The 26633-nt window shown below is 48.6% G+C and overlaps 1 protein-coding gene across 1 annotated transcript in view; it reads left to right on the forward strand.

Moving 5' to 3' along the window:
* PLEC (plectin) overlaps positions 1-26633 on the forward strand; it is a 556052-nt gene that overhangs the window by 370065 nt on the left and 159354 nt on the right. The window contains exons 10-14 of the mRNA XM_063450946.1: positions 16795-16910; positions 18379-18485; positions 19233-19352; positions 25176-25271; positions 25693-25820. Coding sequence (XP_063307016.1) covers positions 16795-16910; positions 18379-18485; positions 19233-19352; positions 25176-25271; positions 25693-25820 — 567 coding nt within the window. The remainder of the gene's footprint in view (positions 1-16794; positions 16911-18378; positions 18486-19232; positions 19353-25175; positions 25272-25692; positions 25821-26633) is intronic.

Consider the following 26633-nt stretch of genomic DNA (forward strand, 5'->3'; position numbering starts at 1 on the left):
CCAGTGCCAGGCTGGAGATATCCGTGGTATCTAACCTTACCCAGTGCCAGGCTGGATATATCCGTGGTATCTAACCTTACCCAGTGCCAGGCTGGATATATCCGTGGTATCTAACCTTACCCAGTGCCAGGCTGGATATATCCGTGGTATCTAACCTTACCCAGTGCCAGGCTGGATATATCCGTGGTATCTAACCTTACCCAGTGCCAGGCTGGATATATTTGTTGTATCTAACCTTACCCAGTGCCAGGCTGGATATATCCGTGGTATCTAACCTTACCCAGTGCCAGACTGGATATATCAGTGGTATCTAACCTTACCCAGTGCCAGGCTGGATATATCAGTGGTATCTAACCTTACCCAGTGCCAGGCTGGATATATCCGTGGTATCTAACCTTACCCAGTGCCAGGCTGGAGATATCCGTGGTATCTAACCTTACCCAGTGCCAGGCTGGATATATCCGTGGTATCTAACCTTACCCAGTGCCAGGCTGGATATATCCGTGGTATCTAACCTTACCCAGTGCCAGGCTGGATATATCCGTGGTATCTAACCTTACCCAGTGCCAGGCTGGATATATCCGTGGTATCTAACCTTACCCAGTGCCAGGCTGGATATATTTGTTGTATCTAACCTTACTCAGTGCCAGGCTGAATATATCCGTGGTATCTAACCTTACCCAGTGCCAGGCTGGATAAATCCGTGGTATCTAACCTTACCCAGTGCTAGGCTGGATATATCCATGGTATCTAACCTTACCCAGTGCCAGGCTGGATATATCCGTGGTATCTAACCTTACCCAGTGCCAGGCTGGATATATCCGTGGTATCTAACCTTACCCAGTGCCAGACTGGATATATCAGTGGTATCTAACCTTACCCAGTGCCAGGCTGGATATATCAGTGGTATCTAACCTTACCCAGTGCCAGGCTGGATATATCCATGGTATCTAACCTTACCTAGTGCCAGGCTGGATATATCCGTGGTATCTTACCTTACACAGTGCCAGGCTGGATATATCCGTGGTATCTAACCTTACCTAGTGCCAGGCTGGATAAATCCGTGGTATCTAACCTTACCCAGTACTAGGCTGGATATATCCGTGGTATCTAACCTTACCCAGTGCCAGGCTGGATATATCCGTGGTATCTAACCTTACCCAGTGCCAGGCTGGATATATCCGTGGTATCTAACCTTACCCAGTGCCAGACTGGATATATCAGTGGTATCTAACCTTACCCAGTGCCAGGCTGGATATATCAGTGGTATCTAACCTTACCCAGTGCCAGGCTGGATATATCCATGGTATCTAACCTTACCTAGTGCCAGACTGGATATATCCGTGGTATCTTACCTTACACAGTGCCAGGCTGGATATATCCGTGGTATCTAACCTTACCTAGTGCCAGGCTGGATATATCCGTGGTATCTAACCTTACACAGTGCCAGGCTGGATATATCCGTGGTATCTAACCTTACCTAGTGCCAGGCTGGATATATCCATGGTATCTAACCTTACCCAGTGCCAGGCTGGATATATCCATGGTATCTAACCTTACCCAGTGCCAGGCTGGATATATCCGTGGTATCTAACCTTACCCAGTGCCAGGCTGGATATATCCGTGGTATCTAACCTTACATAGTGCCAGGCTGGATATATCCGTGGTATCTAACCTTACCCAGTGCCAGGCTGGATATATCCGTGGTATCTAACCTTACCCAGTGCCAGGCTGAATATATTTGTTGTATCTAACCTTACTCAGTGCCAGGCTGAATATATCCGTGGTATCTAACCTTACCCAGTGCCAGGCTGGATAAATCCGTGGTATCTAACCTTACCCAGTGCTAGGCTGGATATATCCGTGGTATCTAACCTTACCCAGTGCCAGGCTGGATATATCCGTGGTATCTAACCTTACCCAGTGCCAGGCTGGATATATCCGTGGTATCTAACCTTACCCAGTGCCAGACTGGATATATCAGTGGTATCTAACCTTACCCAGTGCCAGGCTGGATATATCAGTGGTATCTAACCTTACCCAGTGCCAGGCTGGATATATCCGTGGTATCTAACCTTACCCAGTGCCAGGCTGGAGATATCCGTGGTATCTAACCTTACCCAGTGCCAGGCTGGATATATCCGTGGTATCTAACCTTACCCAGTGCCAGGCTGGATAAATCCGTGGTATCTAACCTTACCCAGTGCTAGGCTGGATATATCCGTGGTATCTAACCTTACCCAGTGCCAGGCTGGATATATCCGTGGTATCTAACCTTACCCAGTGCCAGGCTGGATATATCCGTGGTATCTAACCTTACCCAGTGCCAGACTGGATATATCAGTGGTATCTAACCTTACCCAGTGCCAGGCTGGATATATCAGTGGTATCTAACCTTACCCAGTGCCAGGCTGGATATATCCGTGGTATCTAACCTTACCCAGTGCCAGGCTGGAGATATCCGTGGTATCTAACCTTACCCAGTGCCAGGCTGGATATATCCGTGGTATCTAACCTTACCCAGTGCCAGACTGGATATATCAGTGGTATCTAACCTTACCCAGTGCCAGGCTGGATATATCAGTGGTATCTAACCTTACCCAGTGCCAGGCTGGATATATCCATGGTATCTAACCTTACCTAGTGCCAGGCTGGATATATCCGTGGTATCTTACCTTACACAGTGCCAGGCTGGATATATCCGTGGTATCTAACCTTACCTAGTGCCAGGCTGGATATATCCGTGGTATCTAACCTTACACAGTGCCAGGCTGGATATATCCGTGGTATCTAACCTTACCTAGTGCCAGGCTGGATATATCCATGGTATCTAACCTTACCCAGTGCCAGGCTGGATATATCAGTGGTATCTAACCTTACCCAGTGCCAGGCTGGATATATCCATGGTATCTAACCTTACCCAGTGCCAGGCTGGATATATCCGTGGTATCTAACCTTACCCAGTGCCAGGCTGGATATATCCGTGGTATCTAACCTTACATAGTGCCAGGCTGGATATATCCGTGGTATCTAACCTTACCCAGTGCCAGGCTGGATATATCCGTGGTATCTAACCTTACCCAGTGCCAGGCTGGATATATTTGTTGTATCTAACCTTACTCAGTGCCAGGCTGAATATATCCGTGGTATCTAACCTTACCCAGTGCCAGGCTGGATAAATCCGTGGTATCTAACCTTACCCAGTGCTAGGCTGGATATATCCGTGGTATCTAACCTTACCCAGTGCCAGGCTGGATATATCCGTGGTATCTAACCTTACCCAGTGCCAGGCTGGATATATCCGTGGTATCTAACCTTACCCAGTGCCAGACTGGATATATCAGTGGTATCTAACCTTACCCAGTGCCAGGCTGGATATATCAGTGGTATCTAACCTTACCCAGTGCCAGGCTGGATATATCCGTGGTATCTAACCTTACCCAGTGCCAGGCTGGAGATATCCGTGGTATCTAACCTTACCCAGTGCCAGGCTGGATATATCCGTGGTATCTAACCTTACCCAGTGCCAGGCTGGATATATCCGTGGTATCTAACCTTACCCAGTGCCAGGCTGGATATATCCGTGGTATCTAACCTTACCCAGTGCCAGGCTGGATATATCCGTGGTATCTAACCTTACCCAGTGCCAGGCTGGATATATTTGTTGTATCTAACCTTACCCAGTGCCAGGCTGGATATATCCGTGGTATCTAACCTTACCCAGTGCCAGACTGGATATATCAGTGGTATCTAACCTTACCCAGTGCCAGGCTGGATATATCAGTGGTATCTAACCTTACCCAGTGCCAGGCTGGATATATCCGTGGTATCTAACCTTACCCAGTGCCAGGCTGGAGATATCCGTGGTATCTAACCTTACCCAGTGCCAGGCTGGATATATCCGTGGTATCTAACCTTACCCAGTGCCAGGCTGGATATATCCGTGGTATCTAACCTTACCCAGTGCCAGGCTGGATATATCCGTGGTATCTAACCTTACCCAGTGCCAGGCTGGATATATCCGTGGTATCTAACCTTACCCAGTGCCAGGCTGGATATATTTGTTGTATCTAACCTTACTCAGTGCCAGGCTGAATATATCCGTGGTATCTAACCTTACCCAGTGCCAGGCTGGATAAATCCGTGGTATCTAACCTTACCCAGTGCTAGGCTGGATATATCCATGGTATCTAACCTTACCCAGTGCCAGGCTGGATATATCCGTGGTATCTAACCTTACCCAGTGCCAGGCTGGATATATCCGTGGTATCTAACCTTACCCAGTGCCAGACTGGATATATCAGTGGTATCTAACCTTACCCAGTGCCAGGCTGGATATATCAGTGGTATCTAACCTTACCCAGTGCCAGGCTGGATATATCCATGGTATCTAACCTTACCTAGTGCCAGGCTGGATATATCCGTGGTATCTTACCTTACACAGTGCCAGGCTGGATATATCCGTGGTATCTAACCTTACCTAGTGCCAGGCTGGATAAATCCGTGGTATCTAACCTTACCCAGTACTAGGCTGGATATATCCGTGGTATCTAACCTTACCCAGTGCCAGGCTGGATATATCCGTGGTATCTAACCTTACCCAGTGCCAGGCTGGATATATCCGTGGTATCTAACCTTACCCAGTGCCAGACTGGATATATCAGTGGTATCTAACCTTACCCAGTGCCAGGCTGGATATATCAGTGGTATCTAACCTTACCCAGTGCCAGGCTGGATATATCCATGGTATCTAACCTTACCTAGTGCCAGGCTGGATATATCCGTGGTATCTTACCTTACACAGTGCCAGGCTGGATATATCCGTGGTATCTAACCTTACACAGTGCCAGGCTGGATATATCCGTGGTATCTAACCTTACACAGTGCCAGGCTGGATATATCCGTGGTATCTAACCTTACCTAGTGCCAGGCTGGATATATCCATGGTATCTAACCTTACCCAGTGCCAGGCTGGATATATCCATGGTATCTAACCTTACCCAGTGCCAGGCTGGATATATCCGTGGTATCTAACCTTACCCAGTGCCAGGCTGGATATATCCGTGGTATCTAACCTTACATAGTGCCAGGCTGGATATATCCGTGGTATCTAACCTTACCCAGTGCCAGGCTGGATATATCCGTGGTATCTAACCTTACCCAGTGCCAGGCTGGATATATTTGTTGTATCTAACCTTACTCAGTGCCAGGCTGAATATATCCGTGGTATCTAACCTTACCCAGTGCCAGGCTGGATAAATCCGTGGTATCTAACCTTACCCAGTGCTAGGCTGGATATATCCGTGGTATCTAACCTTACCCAGTGCCAGGCTGGATATATCCGTGGTATCTAACCTTACCCAGTGCCAGGCTGGATATATCCGTGGTATCTAACCTTACCCAGTGCCAGACTGGATATATCAGTGGTATCTAACCTTACCCAGTGCCAGGCTTGATATATCAGTGGTATCTAACCTTACCCAGTGCCAGGCTGGATATATCCGTGGTATCTAACCTTACCCAGTGCCAGGCTGGAGATATCCGTGGTATCTAACCTTACCCAGTGCCAGGCTGGATATATCCGTGGTATCTAACCTTACCCAGTGCCAGGCTGGATATATCCGTGGTATCTAACCTTACCCAGTGCCAGGCTGGATATATCCGTGGTATCTAACCTTACCCAGTGCCAGGCTGGATATATCCGTGGTATCTAACCTTACCCAGTGCCAGGCTGGATATATTTGTTGTATCTAACCTTACTCAGTGCCAGGCTGAATATATCCGTGGTATCTAACCTTACCCAGTGCCAGGCTGGATAAATCCGTGGTATCTAACCTTACCCAGTGCCAGGCTGGATATATCCGTGGTATCTAACCTTACCCAGTGCCAGGCTGGATATATCCGTGGTATCTAACCTTACCCAGTGCCAGGCTGGATATATCCGTGGTATCTAACCTTACCCAGTGCCAGGCTGGATATATCCATGGTATCTAACCTTACCTAGTGCCAGGCTGGATATATCCGTGGTATCTTACCTTACCCAGTGCCAGGCTGGATATATCCGTGGTATCTAACCTTACCTAGTGCCAGGCTGGATATATCCGTGGTATCTAACCTTACACAGTGCCAGGCTGGATATATCCGTGGTATCTAACCTTACTTAGTGCCAGGCTGGATATATCCATGGTATCTAACCTTACCCAGTGCCAGGCTGGATATATCAGTGGTATCTAACCTTACCCAGTGCCAGGCTGGATATATCCATGGTATCTAACCTTACCCAGTGCCAGGCTGGATATATCCGTGGTATCTAACCTTACCTAGTGCCAGGCTGGATATATCCATGGTATCTAACCTTACCCAGTGCCAGGCTGGATATATCAGTGGTATCTAACCTTACCCAGTGCCAGGCTGGATATATCCATGGTATCTAACCTTACCCAGTGCCAGGCTGGATATATTTGTTGTATCTAACCTTACCTAGTGCCAGGCTGGATATATCCGTGGTATCTAACCTTACCCAGTGCCAGGCTGGATATATCCATGGTATCTAACCTTACCTAGTGCCAGGCTGGATATATCCGTGGTATCTTACCTTACCCAGTGCCAGGCTGGATATATCCGTGGTATCTAACCTTACCTAGTGCCAGGCTGGATATATCCGTGGTATCTAACCTTACACAGTGCCAGGCTGGATATATCCGTGGTATCTAACCTTACTTAGTGCCAGGCTGGATATATCCATGGTATCTAACCTTACCCAGTGCCAGGCTGGATATATCAGTGGTATCTAACCTTACCCAGTGCCAGGCTGGATATATCCATGGTATCTAACCTTACCCAGTGCCAGGCTGGATATATCCGTGGTATCTAACCTTACCTAGTGCCAGGCTGGATATATCCATGGTATCTAACCTTACCCAGTGCCAGGCTGGATATATCAGTGGTATCTAACCTTACCCAGTGCCAGGCTGGATATATCCATGGTATCTAACCTTACCCAGTGCCAGGCTGGAGATATCTAGTATCTAATCTTACCCAGTGCCAGGCTGGATATATCCGTGGTATCTAACCTTACCCAGTGCCAGGCTGGATATATTTGTTGTATCTAACCTTACTCAGTGCCAGGCTGAATATATCCGTGGTATCTAACCTTACCCAGTGCCAGGCTGGATAAATCCGTGGTATCTAACCTTACCCAGTGCTAAGCTGGATATATCCATGGTATCTAACCTTACCCAGTGCCAGGCTGGATAAATCCGTGGTATCTAACCTTACCCAGTGCCAGGCTGGATATATCTGTGGTATCTAACCTTACCCAGTGCCAGGCTGGATATATCTGTGGTATCTAACCTTACCTAGTGCCAGGCTGGATATATCCGTGGTATCTTACCTTACCCAGTGCCAGGCTGGATATATCCGTGGTATCTAACCTTACCCAATGCCAGGCTGGATATATCCTTGGTATCCAACCTTACCCAGTGCCAGGCTAGATATATCCTTGGTATCTAACCTTACCCAGTGCCAGGCTGGATATATCCGTGGTATCTAACCTTACCCAGTGCCAGGCTGGATATATCCGTGGTATCTAACCTTACCCAGTGCCAGGCTGGATATATTTGTGGTATCTAACCTTACCCAGTGCCAGGCTGGATATATTTGTGGTATCTAACCTTACCCAGTGCCAGGCTGGATATATCCGTGGTATCTAACCTTACCCAGTGCCAGGCTGGATATATCCGTGGTATCTAACCTTACCCAGTGCCAGGCTGGATATATTTGTGGTATCTAACCTTACCCAGTGCTAGGCTGGATATATTTGTGGTATCTAACCTTACCCAGTGCCAGGCTGGAGATATCCGTGGTATCTAACCTTACCCAGTGCCAGGCTGGATATATCTGTGGTATCTAACCTTACCCAGTGCCAGGCTGGATATATCCGTGGTATCTAACCTTACCCAGTGCCAGGCTGGATATATCCGTGGTATCTAACCTTACCCAGTGCCAGGCTGGATATATCCGTGGTATCTAACCTTACCCAGTGCCAGGCTGGAGATATCCGTGGTATCTAACCTTACCCAGTGCCAGGCTGGATATATCCGTGGTATCTAACCTTACCCAGTGCCAGGCTGGATATATGTGTGGTATCTAACCTTACCCAGTGCCAGGCTGGATATATCCGTGGTATCTAACCTTACCCAGTGCCAGGCTGGATATATTTGTGGTATCTAACCTTACCCAGTGCCAGGCTGGATATATTTTGGTATCTAACCTTACCCAGTGCCAGGCTGAATATATCCGTGGTATCTAACCTTACCCAGTGCCAGGCTGGATATATCCGTGGTATCTAACCTTACCCAGTGCCAGGCTGGATATATCCGTGGTATCTAACCTTACCCAGTGCCAGGATGGATATATCCGTGGTATCTAACCTTACCCAGTGCCAGGCTGGATATATCTGTGGTATCTAACCTTGCCCAGTGCCAGGCTGGATATATCCTTGGTATCTAACCTTACCCAGTGCCAGGCTGGATATATCTGTGGTATCTAACCTTACCCAGTGCCAGGCTGGATATATCCTTGGTATCCAACCTTACCCAGTGCCAGGCTGAATATACCCATGGTATCTAACCTTACCCAGTGCCAGGCTGGATATATGTGTGGTATCTAACCTTACCCAGTGCCAGGCTGGATATATCCGTGGTATCTAACCTTACCCAGTGCCAGGCTGGTTATATCCTTGGTATCTAACCTTACCCAGTGCCAGGCTGGATATATCCGTGGTATCTAACCTTACCCAGTGCCAGGCTGGATATATCCATGGTATCTAACCTTACCCAGTGCCAGGCTGGATATATTTGTGGTATCTAACCTTACACAGTGCCAGGCTGGATATATCTGTGGTATCTAACCTTACCCAGTGCCAGGCTGGATATATCCGTGGTATCTGTTTACCCAGTGCCAGGCTGGATATATCAGTGGTATCTGTTTACCCATTGCCAGGCTAGTTAAAAACTATAACGGAACTCTCTTTACCCACGCCAAGGATCACCTGCTCGGTGGAACCGGGACGCTTCTGCCCCAGTCGCTGTAGCTTGACTGGGGTCCTCCTGGAGCCTCTCCGTCCTTGAGCAAGATAGGTCTTATCTTCCAGGGCACACAGTCCTGGGAGCTCTAGTCCTTACAAGGACTTTCCCCACGAGCTGGAACAAGGTGCTGAGCAATGATTATAGTAACTAGACTACACATAGTTCTGGGAGTGCAACTGATTTTAATAAGCCAATCTCTGCCTTTTATGCACAGACCCCATCTCCCTTGTATTCAGCACAAGCCCCTCCCATGAATCTCTGGGACTGGGAGATAATTGCATTAAAGACCCGTAAGCTAATTATCTCCCAGGAACAGAGAGACGACAACATAAAAATACCCCAAAACATAATTACAAAAAAAACCTCTACAGATAATACATTGTCAAACAGCCCTGCTTTGAGCACCCAAGTTGTCCAAATAGCGCTCAGATCCATGCAGTGTGTTAAAGTTCTAACCGGCCGCACACATGGTCCTATGCCTAAAATAGTTTCAGGGTATTTGGTGCTTTTGCCGGTCAACTTTCCAGGGTTCCTGTGGCCGCAATACAGAGTGCTCAGTCTGGCCCTCAGGTAGCGTCTTTTGCCCTTTGTCTCAGGCAAGTGGTTCAAAACCCCAGACCAAGTTTTCCGGGAACCGCACAGTCACCTCATGCCAAAAACGGTTCCATAACATTTGTGGCTAAGTACCGCTGAGGACTATTAATGGGTTTCTTCCTGCGAACGGCTGCCAGGGGGCTAGCGTCTGGTTCTATTCGACTGAAGGGAAGGTGCTGCACCAGGGGCACGCAGGGAAAACTACTAATGGCAGATGGGCAGGGTAACTCCCAGACCTGGACGGTGGGTAGGAGGCCAGCTTCCACACTCCTCTAGCAGTCTGTGGCAAACATTCATGGGAAGGAATGAATTTTGACAGATTTATGGCAGTACCATAGGCAGAGAATCTCTTGCCTTTGCAGAGCATCCTGCGTCTCTCAGGATAGTGTTTCTGGTCGAGCTTTGCTTGCAGGGCAGGGTCTAGGCAGAGCATCCTGCCTCTCTCGGGATAGTGTCTCTGGTTGAGCTTTGCTTGCAGGGCGGGGTCTGGGCAGAGCATTCTGCGTCTCTCATGATAGTGTCTCTGGTCGAGCTTTGCTTGCAGGGCGGGGTCTGGGCCGAGCATCCTGCCTCTCTCAGGATAGTGTCTCTGGTCGAGCTTTGCTTGCAGGGCAGGGTCTGGGCAGAGCATCCTGCATATCTCAGGATAGTGTCTCTGGTCGAGCTTTGCTTGCAGGGCGGGGTCTGGGCAGAGCATTCTGCGTCTCTCATGATAGTGTCTCTGGTCGAGCTTTGCTTGCAGGGCGGGGTCTGGGCCGAGCATCCTGCATCTCTCAGGATAGTGTCTCTGGTCGAGCTTTGCTTACAGGGCAGGGTCTGGGCCGAGCATCCTGCCTCTCTCAGGATACTGTCTCTGGTCAAGCTGTGCTTGCAGGGCAGGGTCTGGGCAGATCATCCTGCATCTCTCAGGATAGTGTCTCTGGTCGAGCTTTGCTTGCAGGGCAGGGTCTGGGCAGAGCATCCTGCGTCTCTCAGGATAGTGTCTCTGGTCGAGCTTTGCTTGCAGGGCAGGGTGTCAGCAGAGCATCCTGCGTTTCTCAGGATAGTGTCTCTGGTCGAGCTTTGCTTGCAGGGCAGGGTGTCAGCAGAGCATCCTGCGTCTCTCAGTATCGTGTCTCTGGTCGAGCTTTGCTTGCAGGGCAGGGTCTCGACAGAGCTCTCTCACTGCCTGGCAGAGTCAGGGCTTTTGCTGTTGGATTATTAAAATCAAGCTGGAACATGATATCTTTCTTCATCCAAGAACAATATGAGAAAAGAAACAATGATGTGCGTGTATCTAGATACCAGTCTGCTCTGAGCAAACCCTGCTTTGTGCCCTCAGCTCCTCTAAATGATGGAATCCATGGAAATGGTGGGCACACATTGCACAGAGATCATTGGGGGAGCAGTGTAGCTGTATGGGGCATTCTCAGCCAGATTGAGTCTATGGGAGCACGGTATAGATCCGGCATGGAGGGGGAATCTATGGGAGTGTGGTATAGATCCGTCACGGAGGGGGGAATCTATGGGAGTGCGGTATAGATCCGGCACGGAGGGGGGAATCTATGGGAGCGCTGTATAGATCCGGCACCGAGGGGGGAATCTATGGGAGCGTGGTATAGATCCGGCACGGAGGGGGATCTATGGGAGCGCGGTATATATCAGGTAAAGAAGTTGGCGCTTTTGCCAGTAATGCAAATATAAATCAAATTGGATTTATTGCTTTATTCTGAGTCGGGTGAGCTGCAGTTCTCTGCTGGAGCACCCTGTGTTTGATGTGAATTTAACTGGTGCTTATTATGGCTGCATATCGTGAGGCTGTTTCCCAGTGTGCAGGTATCTTATAATATGAAGCGAGATGCATCCTGTTCTGCTTTCAGATCGCTGCAGGTCTCCTCTCACACATGGATTAGACATGTCTCATTCATGACGTGTTGTCATTGTATTGGGGGATTAGTTTGTTATTGTTTTGGTGTGGAAAGTTTTGTATAAGTCAGTAGAAGGAGAAGACGGTACGGAGTGTCTATAATGTGCTGTCATACTCCCCCAGGGAATCTGTCTGGAACGGGTTATCCCTCACCCTACTCCTTGTCCAATCTACTCATTTAAACCCTTCAGTGTCTGAATTGTTGCTTGAACTGGCACTGAATGGGTTGAACCTTGCTTGGCAATCCTTTAACATTTAACATTCCTCCGGCAGTGAACTGGTTAACCGTAATAGGATTTCGTCCCATATGACAGAAACCATGAAATATTCATCAGCAATTTGTGTTTCATTATGTCCTGTTTCCTCCACCATCTAATTTGATGTGTGATAAAGGTCCTCCCTGGGTTCCGCCAAGTGCCATCCTGAATAACGTGTTCCCCTTAGACAGTTTTTAAATCAAGCAGGCATTACGAATAAGACTGGTGTCCTTTGGAAATCATTTTCTCTTAATATATCTGCGTGTTTTTTTTATCCTAAATACCTGACAAATAACAAATAGCTTTTAAGAACATTGAGATAATTCAGCATGCCGGGCTGAATTGTGAGTTATAATTCTGGAGCTTTTTCCGACAGCTTATAGAATCTGCTTCTGACCGATATTCTTGCTGGAAACAGCCAATGGGAGTTTTAATGCCTCGTTCTTACATTGATTATTGTCCTGATGGCCCATTTTGCGGATGGATCCCGTCCCGATGGCCCGTTTTGCCGGCGGTTCCCGTCCCGGTGGCCCGTTTTGCCGGCGGATCCCGTCCCGGTGGCCCGTTTTGCCGGCGCATCACGCCCCAATGGCCCGTTTTGACGGCGGATTCTCCCCCGGTGACTTTTTACCATTGGCATGTCCTGTCAGTATTGAGTGGAATAAGTATTTTTGTGTGTGGGATTAGGTCGGGTGGAGACGCATGCTGCACTGTGAGTAGGTAGCCAGAGGCGACATTTTGTGTGCGTCTCTCCCTCCCTTAGGTTTTCTGTCTTTTTTTTTTTTTTAAACACTTTGTAACATGTATAAGCATGGCTGCTCTGTCACGCCCTAAATCCAGAACTGCATCTCACATACACACCCCACCTGTAGCAGAAGGCAGCGACTTTGGGCGAGGGAAGGTAGCCTCATAAAGACGGGATCCTCTGACTTCTCCTCTCCCATCTGGGATGATGTTTTACTATTTATCAGACACGGCTGTTTGTAACAAAGCAACGGAGTAATGTACAGAAGCAGTTTTGTATTAAGTTACCCGGTCTGGATCTTAATACTGCACAGGAACAGGTAGCAACCTAGTGAAGGTCGACTGATTATGTAACTGGATATTGACGGACAAGGAGGGGGAGAACCAGGATTGTTTGAGAAGTTGAGGCAAGTAGAGGAAGTTAGTCTTTGAGGATGGAGAGAAGCAGATACTAAATGAACATTAAACCTGGATTAGTACAAGGTCCATTGAAACAATATAGACCCACATCAGAAGAGTCCCAAAAATATCAAGTGTTGGTCAAATCATGTACCAGAACGGGCCAAGACAGCAGCGTCAAGGTGCTCGACAGAAGAAGACACAGCAGAAGGCATTGTATAGGCACTCGTCTTCCCCACGCAGGCAACCCTTGGACAAGGTTTTGATGGTGTGTGATGATATACCATCTGAAAATGGCCTCCACTCCCAAGATGATTGCGAGGAGATGTCCACGCTGATGCAGCAGTCCACAACAAAACGTGAGAGTACCTACATGGGATCGGTCTACTCCATCCGTTCTGAGCTGCAGCTGAAAGAAATGTAGGCTCTGTTGCTTTTAAACTGTCTGTCTTCTGTGCCCCAGGCTGGGCAAGGTGGGAGTGTATGCCTGACTGTGCCAGCAAAACTAATATACATCTTTTGTGGCGCTCATCCTCTGAATATCCTGCACTTTCATCCCTGTTATAGTCAAAATTTCACGTCCTCTGGCACAGTCTGTGGTACAGAGTGCTTGCATTGTGCTCATTCTTTGTGTGGTCCCCTGAGAACTGCTGTGATGTGCTATCTTGATGTAGTAGTCTTCCTTATCTGTGTTGGTTTATAGCATCCATCTTGGGGCTTTAAGACCTCTCCAATATAATATCCATAAATAAGGGCTGCAGGCGCTGTGTCTATGATGTGAGAGGTGTGGGACACAGGACGCCTGCAGGGCATGCAAAGTGCGCACGTGGCTGTCTGTCTGTGGGTTTTCATAAGATTTGAACTGATTCATACATGACAATGTCACTGTATAGAGCCGTGTAGAATATTACAGGATTAAAGTGACACTTAATGGCATGGTAGCCCATGGTGTAAACTCTGCCTCTGGTTAAACACAGCAGGGAGTTTAAATAATGTTCTTATCTTGGTAATGTGGAAGTTTTAGGGACTGGTTTGTCATGTCCAGCTAAGTGATTAATAAAGTTCCTCAATTAAGACAAAACATTTGCATTTTTATTATATAATAACAATGTGATCTATTTTGCACAAGCTCAGTGAGTATATAAATTCTTTATCTCGCAATATGCTGCCATTGCACCTGGTAACCCTCGATAGTCCGCATGGAATAAAGGAGTCTGTGTCTTCACATCTAACATTCACTCCACCTACTCCATAAGTGACACAGACAAATAGATTTGCAGAAAATAAATGGTGGTCCAGGCACTCAATGTAAATCCAAAGTGAGCAGGTTTATTGGAGCAGATGAAAGCCGCGTTTCGTCCCACAATAGCGCCTTTGTCAAGCTTTGGGGGCCAAAACATTGCTTTCATCTGCTCCAATAAACCTGCTCACCTGCCTAAACCATTGTTTGTTTTCTGCAAATTACATTGTACGGGCTGGCTAACCTCAGGCCAGTTGCACACTGGGATCCAGGAGAATGTTGTATATTTTACGGTAATTACAGATTGTCACTGCCATTGTTACTTTGATAAATTTGAATTTTTGGTTCTTATCACTATTTTATCCTATAATTCCATCTGTCTGGTCTCCTCATATAACCCCACCAACCCATTGTCTTCCTTTAATCCCACCAACACATTGTCTTCCTTTAGTACCACCAATCCATTGTCTTCCTATAATACCACCAATCCATTGTCTTCCTTTATTCCCACCAATCCATTGTCTTCCTATAATCCCAACAACCCATTGTCTTCCTATAATCCCAACAACCCATTGTCTTCCTATAATCCCAACAACCCATTGTCTTCCTATAATCCCAACAACCCATTGTCTTCCTATAATCCCAACAACCCATTGTCTTCCTATAATCCCAACAACCCATTGTCTTCCTATAATCCTACCAACCCATTGTCTTCCTATAATCCTACCAACCCATTGTCTTCCTATAATCCTACCAACCCATTGTCTTCCTATAATCCTACCAACCCATTGTCTTCCTATAATCCTACCAACCCATTGTCTTCCTATAATCCTACCAACCCATTGTCTTCCTATAATCCTACCAATCCATTGTCTTCCTAAAATACCACCAATCCATTGTCTTCCTATAATCCCACCAACCCATTGTCTTCCTATAAAACCACCAACCCATTGTCTTCCTATAATACCACCAACCCATTGTCTTCCTATAATACCACCAACCCATTGTCTTCCTATAATACCACCAACCCATTGTCTTCCTATAATACCACCAACCCATTGTCTTCCTATAATACCACCAATCCATTGTCTTCCTATAATACCACCAATCCATTGTCTTCCTATATTCCCACCAATCTATTGTCTTCCTATATTTTTTTTCCATATTTATTGTCCTCCTATAATCCCACCAATACATTCTCTTCTAGCCTCCTCTAATCCCACAATCCATTGTCAACCATCAGTTCATTATCCTCCTTAAATGCTAACAATGCTGTAACGGACCGTTTCGCCCACAAGAGGATAAAAAACGTTTAGGCGATAATCCCCTTCCAGATAGACAAGCAGCTACTGCAAGCACCAATCTCCTGAACTGCAAACTGTACGAATCTTCCAACTCCCGAACTGGAAACACACGAACCCTGGAATAGCTGAACAGGAAAAGCATACAATCCGCTTACACTCCTGGCAGTCAGCATACAATCCAATTCCCCCAATGACGAGACGACACTTCGTTTTGAGGGTTAAGCAGAATCTGAGGTGCTGGCACACCCAGCCTGGTTTTTATTACAGTTGTTGCAAATACAGGTCCGCCCACAGGGAGGTATAAAACAACCAATCACATCACAGTTACATCCCACATATTCCCTCCCCTTATCCTGAGAGGAAACTCAATTACACATACAGTTAAAACATACTTTCTACCCAACTTTCATAACTCTAAAACCATACATCACATTCACATAAAAATACATATCCACAATCAATCCATTCAGGGGAACAACATATTAAAAATGGCATGAATCAGACCAGGGGTTCAAAAGTTAGTAAAGTATCTTTTAAAAAACCCTGCCAGCATGGCTTTCCGGCTCAGACCGGTTTTACAGAGCCCTCTATCCTGGAGACAATGGAGAAGTAATCCAATTACCTCCCAGGACACAGACAGACTCCATTATGCACATGGGGACACAAAGACAGTAAAACACTTTAAAATACATAAAGTCACCTTTTACACATAACACACAGACATTTCACATATCCCCAGATAGCTGGGATCTGAACGCACAAAACTACTGAATAGCGCTCAGATCCTATTCACACAGTTCAATTGCCATGGAGCTAAAGTCTTTCCCATAGTCTTTCATTATATGAATAGGCTCCATGGCATAGCTATCTGGGGTATCACTGCTAACACAGGGCAAGTACCGAATGACCCCACTGTATTTAAAGGGCCAGAATGAGTGACATGCACTCTGTTAGGGCCGAATACGTTTTTTAAAGGGCCCAATCTCCCAGGGCCATAGTCCAAAGGCAGCAGGCGGGCAACCAGGCTTCTCCAGTTCATAGTGGCGAGGTTGGTTTCGCCACAAATGCATTGTCGGTCCTCTAATACCACCAATACTTTTTTTTGCCTCTTATTCCATCACCCTATTTCTCCTACTCTAATCCTGTAAATACAGTTTACTTTACTCCAATAACGATTTTCTCCTCTAATCTCGTCACTTGCCTAAATTCCATTAATTTTTTTTCCTCTAATCTTGTCACTCTGTTCTCCACCTCTTTTCAGACCCATGCTGATTGATATGAACAGAGTATACCGCCAGAGCAACCTGGAGAATCTGGATCAAGCTTTCAACGTAGCTGAGAAGGAGCTTGGCGTCACTAGACTTCTGGACCCAGAGGGTGAGTCTCAATATGGCCCAGCGTTCCAGCTTTCAAACCTATTCCTGTGATGCGGCTTCACTTTACAGGAAGCAGTCACAGACAATGTGTAAAGTTATAGCCTCGGTAACCTTACAGGAAGCAGTTACTGGCCGTGTGTAAAGTTATAGCCTAAGGTAACCTTACAGGAGGCTGTCACAGACAGTGTGTAAAGTTATAGCCTCTGGTAACATTACAGGAAGCAGTCACAGACAGTGTGTAAAGTTATAGCCTCGGGTAACATTACAGGAAGCAGTCACAGACAGTGTGTAAAGTTAAAGCCTCGGGTAACATTACAGGAAGCCGTCACAGACGGTGTGTAAAGTTATAGCCTCGGGTAACATTACAGGAAGCCGTCACAGACGGTGTGTAAAGTTATAGCCTCTGGTAACATTACAGGAAGCCGTCACAGACAGTGTGTAAAGTTATAGCCTCGGGTAACATTACAGGAAGCTGTCACAGACGGTGTGTAAAGTTATAGCCTCGGGTAACATTACAGGAAGCCGTCACAGACGGTGTGTAAAGTTATAGCCTCTGGTAACATTACAGGAAGCAGTCACAGACAGTGTGTAAAGTTATAGCCTCGGGTAACATTACAGGAAGCAGTCACAGACGGTGTGTAAAGTTATAGTCTCGGGTAACATTACAGGAAGCCGTCACAGACGGTGTGTAAAGTTATAGCCTCGGGTAACATTACAGGAAGCAGTCACAGACAGTGTGTAAAGTTATAGCCTCGGGTAACATTACAGGAAGCAGTCACAGACGGTGTGTAAAGTTATAGCCTCGGGTAACATTACAGGAAGCCGTCACAGACGGTGTGTAAAGTTATAGCCTCGGGTAACATTACAGGAAGCCGTCACAGACGGTGTGTAAAGTTATAGCCTCAGGTAACCTTACAGGAAGCCGTCACAGACGGTGTGTAAAGTTATAGCCTCGGGTAACATTACAGGAAGCCATCACAGACGGTGTGTAAAGTTATAGCCTCGGGTAACATTACAGAAAGCCGTCACAGACGGTGTGTAAAGTTATAGCCTCGGGTAACATTACAGGAAGCCGTCACAGACGGTGTGTAAAGTTATAGCCTCGGGTAACATTACAGGAAGCCGTCACAGACGGTGTGTAAAGTTATAGCCTCGGGTAACATTACAGGAAGCCGTCACAGACGGTGTGTAAAGTTATAGCCTCGGGTAACATTACAGGAAGCCGTCACAGACGGTGTGTAAAGTTATAGCCTCGGGTAACATTACATGAAGCAGTCACAGACGGTGTGTAAAGTTATAGCCTCGGGTAACATTACAGGAAGCCGTCACAGACGGTGTGTAAAGTTATAGCCTCTGGTAACATTACAGGAAGCAGTCACAGACGGTGTGTAAAGTTATAGCCTCGGGTAATGTTACAGGAATCCGTCACAGACAGGTTTAGGTATTGATATTCTGATTCCCTGTTTTAGATGTTGATGTGCCACAACCTGATGAGAAATCGATTATCACATACGTGTCCTCTTTGTATGATGCCATGCCCAGAGTTCCTGATGTACAGGATGGTGTGAGGGCAAACGTGAGTAGACCAGCAGCTTTGGATTGAAGCTGTATGAAGTAATTGCTTTTATGATTAAAGGGTGACATTGGTACTGGTTTTCATGTGTTGAGGCGTGATGGTAACACATGGGTTGAGGGTTGATGTCAGCACTCGGTCCCATTGTTTGAGGGTTGATGTCAGCATGGGTTGAAGCATAATGGTAGCACTCTGCCTTATGGGTTATGGGATAATGATGACACTCAGTCCCATGGGTTCAGGGATGATGGTGGCCCTGGGTTGAGGGATGACCGTGGCCCTGGGTCCCATGGGTTGTGGGATGACGGTGGCCCTGGGTCCCATGGGTTGAGGGATGACGGTGGCCCTGGGTCCCATGGGTTGAGGGATGACGGTGGCCCTGGGTCCCATGGGTTGAGGGATGACGGTGGCCCTGGGTCCCATGGGTTGAGGGATGACGGTGGCCCTGGGTCCCATGGGTTGAGGGATGACGGTGGCCCTGGGTCCCATGGGTTGAGGGATGACGGTGGCCCTGGGTCCCATGGGTTGAGGGATGACGGTGGCCCTGGGTCCCATGGGTTGAGGGATGACGGTGGCCCTGGGTCCCATGGGTTGAGGGATGACGGTGGCCCTGGGTCCCATGGGTTGAGGGATGACGGTGGCCCTGGGTCCCATGGGTTGAGGGATGACAGTGGCAAAAATTCCCATAAGTCACTGCCTAATTTGTTCCAGTTAGTCCAGCCTGTTAATGAGCTGCTTTTTTTTGGGCAGGAGTTGGAGTTGTGGTGGCATGAGTACTATGAGAGGGTGACCGTGCTCCTCCAGTGGATCCACCATTACACCATCATCTTCGAGGAGAGGAGATTCCCAGCCAGCTATGAGGAGATTGAGGTAATAACATAAATTCTCTGTCTGGCCAGTGTTAAACCCAGACAGTCAGTTTGCCTACACAGATTAATCTGTAAATCTTGCCAGGCAGTGGTGGTGGCAGACCATCTCCTTAATTATCAAGTGAAACCTTTCCCCAGTAACGTTTACATCACATTAGTCCACTTTCCGTTGGGAACTCACAGAATAGGTGTGATACAGGCTCTCCCCGGGGGTTACCCCATACAGAATGGGTGTTGGTGAGAGTGGCACTCTGGGGGTTACTGTGCTGTAGATGGGGTGTTGGTGAGAGTGGCACTCTGGGGGTTACTGTGCTGAAGATGGGGTGTTGGTGAGAGTGGTATTTTGGTGGTTACTGTGCTGTAGATGGGGTGTTGGTGAGAGTGGCACTCTGGGGGTTACTGTGCTGAAGATGGGGTGTTGGTGAGAGTGGCACTCTGGGGGTTACTGTGCTGAAGATGGGGTGTTGGTGAGAGTGGCACTCTGGGGGTTACTGTGCTGAAGATGGGGTGTTGGTGAGAGTGGCACTCTGGGGGTTACTGTGCTGAAGATGGGGTGTTGGTTAGAGTGGCACTCTGGGGGTTACTGTGCTGAAGATGGGTTGTTGGTGAGAGTGGCACTCTGGGGGTTACTGTGCTGAAGATGGGGTGTTGGTGAGAGTGGCACTCTGGGGGTTACTGTGCTGAAGATGGGGTGTTGGTGAGAGTGGCACTCTGGGGGTTACTGTGCTGAAGATGGGGTGTTGGTGAGAGTGGCACTCTGGGGGTTACTGTGCTGAAGATGGGGTGTTGGTGAGAGTGGCACTCTGGGGGTTACTGTGTTGTAGATGGGGTGTTGGTGAGAGTGGCACTCTGGGGGTTACTGTGCTGTAGATGGGGTGTTGGTGAGAGTGGCACTCTGGGGGTTACTGTGCTGTAGATCGGGTGTTGGTGAGAGTGGCACTCTGGGGGTTACTGTGCTGTAGATCGGGTGTTGGTGAGAGTTGCACTCTGGGGGTTACTGTGCTGAAGATGGGGTGTTGGTGAGAGTGGCACTCTGGGGGTTACTGTGCTGTAGATCGGGTGTTGGTGAGAGTGGCACTCTGGGGGTTACTGTGCTGAAGATGGGGTGTTGGTGAGAGTGGCACTCTGGGGGTTACTGTGCTGTAGATCGGGTGTTGGTGAGAGTGGCACTCTGGGGGTTACTGTGCTGAAGATGGGGTGTTGGTGAGAGTGGCACTCTGGGGGTTACTGTGCTGTAGATGGGGTGTTGGTGAGAGTGGCACTCTGGGGCTTACTGTGCTGTAGATGGGGTGTTGGTGAGAGTGGCACTCTGGGGGTTACTGTGCTGTAGATGGGGTGTTGGTGAGAGTGGCACTCTGGGGGTTACTGTGTTGTATATGGGGTGTTGGTGAGAGTGGCACTTTGGGGGTTTCTGTGCTGTATATGGGGTGTTGGTGAGAGTGGCACTCTGGGGGTTACTGTGCTGTAGATGGGGTGTTGGTGAGAGTGGCACTCTGGGGGTTACTGTGCTGTAGATGGGGTGTTGGTGAGCGTGGCACTCTGGGGGTTACTGTGCTGTAGATCGGGTGTTTGTGAGAGTGGCACTCTGGGGGTTACTGTGCTGTAGATGGGGTGTTGGTGAGAGTGGCACTCTGGGGGTTACTGTGCTGTAGATGGGGTGTTGGTGAGAGTGGCACTCTGGGGGTTACTGTGCTGTAGATGGGGTGTTGGTGAGAGTGGCACTCTGGGGGTTACTGTGTTGTAGATGGGGTGTTGGTGAGAGTGGCACTCTGGGGGTTACTGTGCTGTAGATGGGGTGTTGGTGAGAGTGGCACTCTGGGGGTTACTGTGCTGTAGATGGGGTGTTGGTGAGAGTGGCACTCTGGGGGTTACTGTGCTGTAGATGGGGTGTTGGTGAGAGTGGCACTCTGGGGGTTACTGTGCTGTAGATGGGGTGTTGGTGAGAGTGGCACTCTGGGGGTTACTGTGCTGTAGATGGGGTGTTGGTGAGAGTGGCACTCTGGGGGTTACTGTGCTGAAGATGGGTTGTTGGTGAGAGTGGCACTCTGGGGGTTACTGTGCTGTAGATGGGGTGTTGGTGAGAGTGGCACTCTGGGGGTTACTGTGCTGTAGATGGGGTGTTGGTGAGAGTGGCACTCTGGGGGTTGCTGTGCTGTAGATCGGGTGTTGGTGAGAGTGGCACTCTGGGGGTTACTGTGCTGAAGATGGGGTGTTGGTGAGAGTGGCACTCTGGGGGTTACTGTGCTGTAGATGGGGTGTTGGTGAGAGTGGCACTCTGGGGGTTACTGTGCTGTAGATGGGGTGTTGGTGAGAGTGGCACTCTGGGGGTTACTGTGCTGTAGATGGGGTGTTGGTGAGAGTGGCACTCTGGGGATTACTGTGCTGAAGATGGGGTGTTGGTGAGAGTGGTACTCCGGGGGTTACTGTGCTGAAGATGGGGTGTTGGTGAGAGTGGCACTCTGGGGGTTACTGTGCTGTAGATGGGGTGTTGGTGAGAGTGGCACTCTGGGGGTTACTGTGCTGTAGATGGGGTGTTGGTGAGAGTGGCACTCTGGGGGTTACTGTGTTGTAGATGGGGTGTTGGTGAGAGTGGCACTCTGGGGGTTACTGTGCTGAAGATGGGGTGTTGGTGAGAGTGGCACTCTGGGGGTTACTGTGCTGTAGATGGGGTGTTGGTGAGAGTGGCACTCTGGGGGTTACTGTGCTGTAGATGGGGTGTTGGTGAGAGTGGCACTCTGGGGGTTACTGTGCTGTAGATGGGGTGTTGGTGAGAGTGGCACTCTGGGGGTTACTGTGCTGTAGATGGGGTGTTGGTGAGAGTGGCACTCTGGGGGTTACTGTGCTGAAGATGGGGTGTTGGTGAGAGTGGCACTCTGGGGGTTACTGTGCTGTAGATGGGGTGTTGGTGAGAGTGGCACTCTGGGGGTTACTGTGCTGTAGATCGGGTGTTGGAGAGAGTGGCACTCTGGGGGTTACTGTGCTGTAGATGGGGTGTTGGTGAGAGTGGTACTCTGGGGGTTACTGTGCTGTAGATGGGGTGTTGGTGAGAGTGGCACTCCGGGGGTTACTGTGCTGTAGATGGGGTGTTGGTGAGAGTGGCACTCTGGGGGTTACTGTGCTGAAGATGGGGTGTTGGTGAGAGTGGCACTCTGGGGGTTACTGTGCTGTAGATGGGGTGTTGGTGAGAGTGGCACTCTGGGGGTTACTGTGCTGTAGATCGGGTGTTGGTGAGAGTGGCACTCTGGGGGTTACTGTGTTGTAGATGGGGTGTTGGTGAGAGTGGCACTCTGGGGGTTACTGTGCTGAAGATGGGGTGTTGGTGAGAGTGGCACTCTGGGGGTTACTGTGTTGTATATGGGGTGTTGGTGAGAGTGGCACTCTGGGGGTTACTGTGCTGTAGATGGGGTGTTGGTGAGAGTGGCACTCTGGGGGTTACTGTGCTGTAGATGGGGTGTTGGTGAGAGTGGCACTCTGGGGGTTACTGTGCTGTAGATGGGGTGTTGGTGAGAGTGGCACTCTGGGGGTTACTGTGCTGTAGATGGGGTGTTGGTGAGAGTGGCACTCTGGGGGTTACTGTGCTGTAGATGGGGTGTTGGTGAGAGTGGCACTCTGGGGGTTACTGTGCTGAAGATGGGGTGTTGGTGAGAGTGGCACTCTGGGGGTTACTGTGTTGTAGATGGGGTGTTGGTGAGAGTGGCACTCTGGGGGTTACTGTGCTGTAGATGGGGTGTTGGTGAGAGTGGCACTCTGGGGGTTACTGTGCTGTAGATGGGGTGTTGGTGAGAGTGGCACTCTGGGGGTTACTGTGCTGTAGATCGGGTGTTGGTTAGAGTGGCACTCTGGGGGTTACTGTGTTGTAGATGGGGTGTTGGTGAGAGTGGCACTCTGGGGGTTACTGTGTTGTAGATGGGGTGTTGGTTAGAGTGGCACTCTGGGGGTTACTGTGCTGTAGATGGGGTGTTGGTGAGAGTGGCACTCTGGGGGTTACTGTGCTGTAGATGGGGTGTTGGTGAGAGTGGCACTCTGGGGGTTACTGTGCTGAAGATGGGGTGTTGGTGAGAGTGGCACTCTGGGGGTTACTGTGCTGTAGATCGGGTGTTGGTGAGAGTGGCACTCTGGGGGTTACTGTGCTGTAGATGGGGTGTTGGTGAGAGTGGCACTCTGGGGGTAACTGTGCTGTAGATCGGGTGTTGGTGAGAGTGGCACTCTGGGGGTTACTGTGCTGTAGATGGGGTGTTGGTGAGAGTGGCACTCTGGGGGTTACTGTGCTGTAGATGGGGTGTTGGTGAGAGTGGCACTCTGGGGGTTACTGTGCTGTAGATGGGGTGTTGGTGAGAGTGGCACTCTGGGGGTTACTGTGCTGTAGATCGGGTGTTGGTTAGAGTGGCACTCTGGGGGTTACTGTGTTGTAGATGGGGTGTTGGTGAGAGTGGCACTCTGGGGGTTACTGTGTTGTAGATGGGGTGTTGGTTAGAGTGGCACTCTGGGGGTTACTGTGCTGTAGATGGGGTGTTGGTGAGAGTGGCACTCTGGGGGTTACTGTGCTGTAGATGGGGTGTTGGTGAGAGTGGCACTCTGGGGGTTACTGTGCTGTAGATGGGGTGTTGGTGAGAGTGGCACTCTGGGGGTTACTGTGCTGTAGATCGGGTGTTGGTGAGAGTGGCACTCTGGGGGTTACTGTGCTGTAGATGGGGTGTTGGTGAGAGTGGTACTCCGGGGGTTACTGTGCTGTAGATCGGGTGTTGGTGAGAGTGGCACTCTGGGGGTTACTGTGCTGTAGATCGGGTGTTGGTGAGAGTGGCACTCTGGGGGTTACTGTGTTGTAGATGGGGTGTTGGTTAGAGTGGCACTCTGGGGGTTACTGTGCTGTAGATGGGGTGTTGGTGAGAGTGGCACTCTGGGGGTTACTGTGCTGTAGATGGGGTGTTGGTGAGAGTGGCACTCTGGGGGTTACTGTGCTGTAGATGGGGTGTTGGTGAGAGTGGCACTCTGGGGGTTACTGTGCTGTAGATCGGGTGTTGGTGAGAGTGGCACTCTGGGGGTTACTGTGCTGTAGATGGGGTGTTGGTGAGAGTGGCACTCTGGGGGTTACTGTGCTGTAGATCGGGTGTTGGTGAGAGTGGCACTCTGGGGGTTACTGTGCTGTAGATGGGGTGTTGGTGAGAGTGGTACTCCGGGGGTTACTGTGCTGTAGATCGGGTGTTGGTGAGAGTGGCACTCTGGGGGTTACTGTGCTGTAGATCGGGTGTTGGTGAGAGTGGCACTCTGGGGATTATTGTGCAGCCGATGGGGTGTGTCACTGGTCGGAGGCTGATGTCAGGAGACTTGTGGTTAGATATGAATGTTGGTTCCCATGATCATCATGTGATAAGATGATCTTGATTAGACCAATTTGATCTTCTTGTTGTACACAAGAATACGAGTCCCCTTTCCCCAAATACCGATAGTCTGCGCCTTTCCCCAAATACCGATAGTCTGCGCCTTTCCCCAAATACCGATAGTCTGCGCCTTTCCCCAAATACCGATAGTCTGCGCCTTTCCCCAAATACCGATAGTCTGCGCCTTTCCCCAAATACCGATAGTCTACGCCTTTCCCCAAATACCGATAGTCTTCTCCTTACAGTTGTGGAATTGAAATGCCTTTTAATCCACAACCAGACAAATCAATTCAGTGAATAACAACAGGTGAATCCCAGGCAATCCGTTAGTCTGGTGTGGATTAAATGGCATTTGATTCAAAGTTATCATCTGAAATAAACTTTTACACAGTCTAAGTATTAGCTATGTATTACCATTCCTGCTTATAACTCCTTTTCTTTGCCAGATCCTGTGGCGGCAGTTTCTGAAGTTTAAAGAGACTGAGCTCCCCAGTAAGGAGGCTGATAAAAATCAGACCAAGCAGCAGTACCAGACCTTGGAGGTAAGTGTCCCATTGCTCTCTTATTTGCTCTCTTTTTACAAATGGGAAACCGTGACTAAATATGTTTTTATTAAATGTGTATCTCACTGATCACAAACTCTGTGTGCACGTCTCTGTGTCTCACTGACACTATGTACTCCCTCTCTCTCTCTCTCTCTCTCTCAATAGCACTCTGTATCCATCTATGTCTGCCTCACGGACACTCTGTACATGTATCTCTGTCTTGCCAATATTGATGGCTTGTCTCTCTGACACCTTTTACCCATGTAGCTAATCGTCCAGGCCTGTCTCTCTGCCCTGTCTACTTGGTGTCTTTCATGTTAATTCTCTTTGCCCACTTTCCTGATTGGGTTTCAGAGGTCTTGTTCACTTTCTTGATATTTGTACCAACATCTATAATGTTTCTGTCTCATTCTGTCAGGGTGCAGTCAAGTCAGGTCAACTAAAGATGCCACCTGGCTACCACCCATTGGATGTGGAGAAGGAGTGGGGCAAACTGCATGTGTCCATCCTGGAGAGAGAGAAGCTTCTGAGGCTCGAACTGGAGAGGTGGGTGATAGGTTGTCTGAGAGGTGGGTTATGGGAAGTCTGAGAAAGGAAAGTCATAGGGTAATGGAGAGGTGGGTTATGGGGTCTCTGATAAGGGTAAGTCATGGGGGGTATCTGAGAAAGGCAAATAATGGGGTAATGGAATTGTAGTAATGGGGTGCTTGTTCTAGTTAGAACCTACCATACTCTTAAAGTCTTTATACAGAGTAAGGAACAGCACACACATAAAAATACAGTTTGAACAAATATAGGAATCCCCATTTTCAGTAGCCTTTTAAAATTTCAAACTGTATTTTTCTGTATGCACTATTACTTAATTTGTATATTGTATAATTGTTGGTCTCTATGGCAGCACCACTGCTGAGAAATGCATGCTCAGGGTCTGCGCCCAAATCCCTTTTTCTTTAATATGTTATCTCAAAGTCACAGTTACTGACTATAAGGACAATTAAAGTGGCGCTGTCTCATGTTTATAGTGTATTCTTCCAATTAATGGTGTGTGTTGGTTTGTAAAATCTGCATAATCCTTCTGATTAAACTGTTTTTAATACTTTGTGTTATGGGCGCTGCCATTTTAATACTCTGTGTGATGGGCGCTGCCATTTTAATACTCTGTGTGATGGGCGCTGCCATTTTAATACTCTGTGTGATGGGCGCTGCCATTTTAACAATCTGTGTGATGGGCGCTGCCATTTTAATACTCTGTGTGATGGGCGCTGCCATTTTAATACTTTGTTTTATGGGCGCTGCCATTTTAATACTCTGTGTGATGGGCGCTGCCATTTTAATACTCTGTGTGATGGGCGCTGCCAT

The sequence above is a fragment of the Pelobates fuscus genome, chromosome 4, assembly GCF_036172605.1.
Source record: "Pelobates fuscus isolate aPelFus1 chromosome 4, aPelFus1.pri, whole genome shotgun sequence".
NCBI lineage: Eukaryota > Metazoa > Chordata > Amphibia > Anura > Pelobatidae > Pelobates > Pelobates fuscus.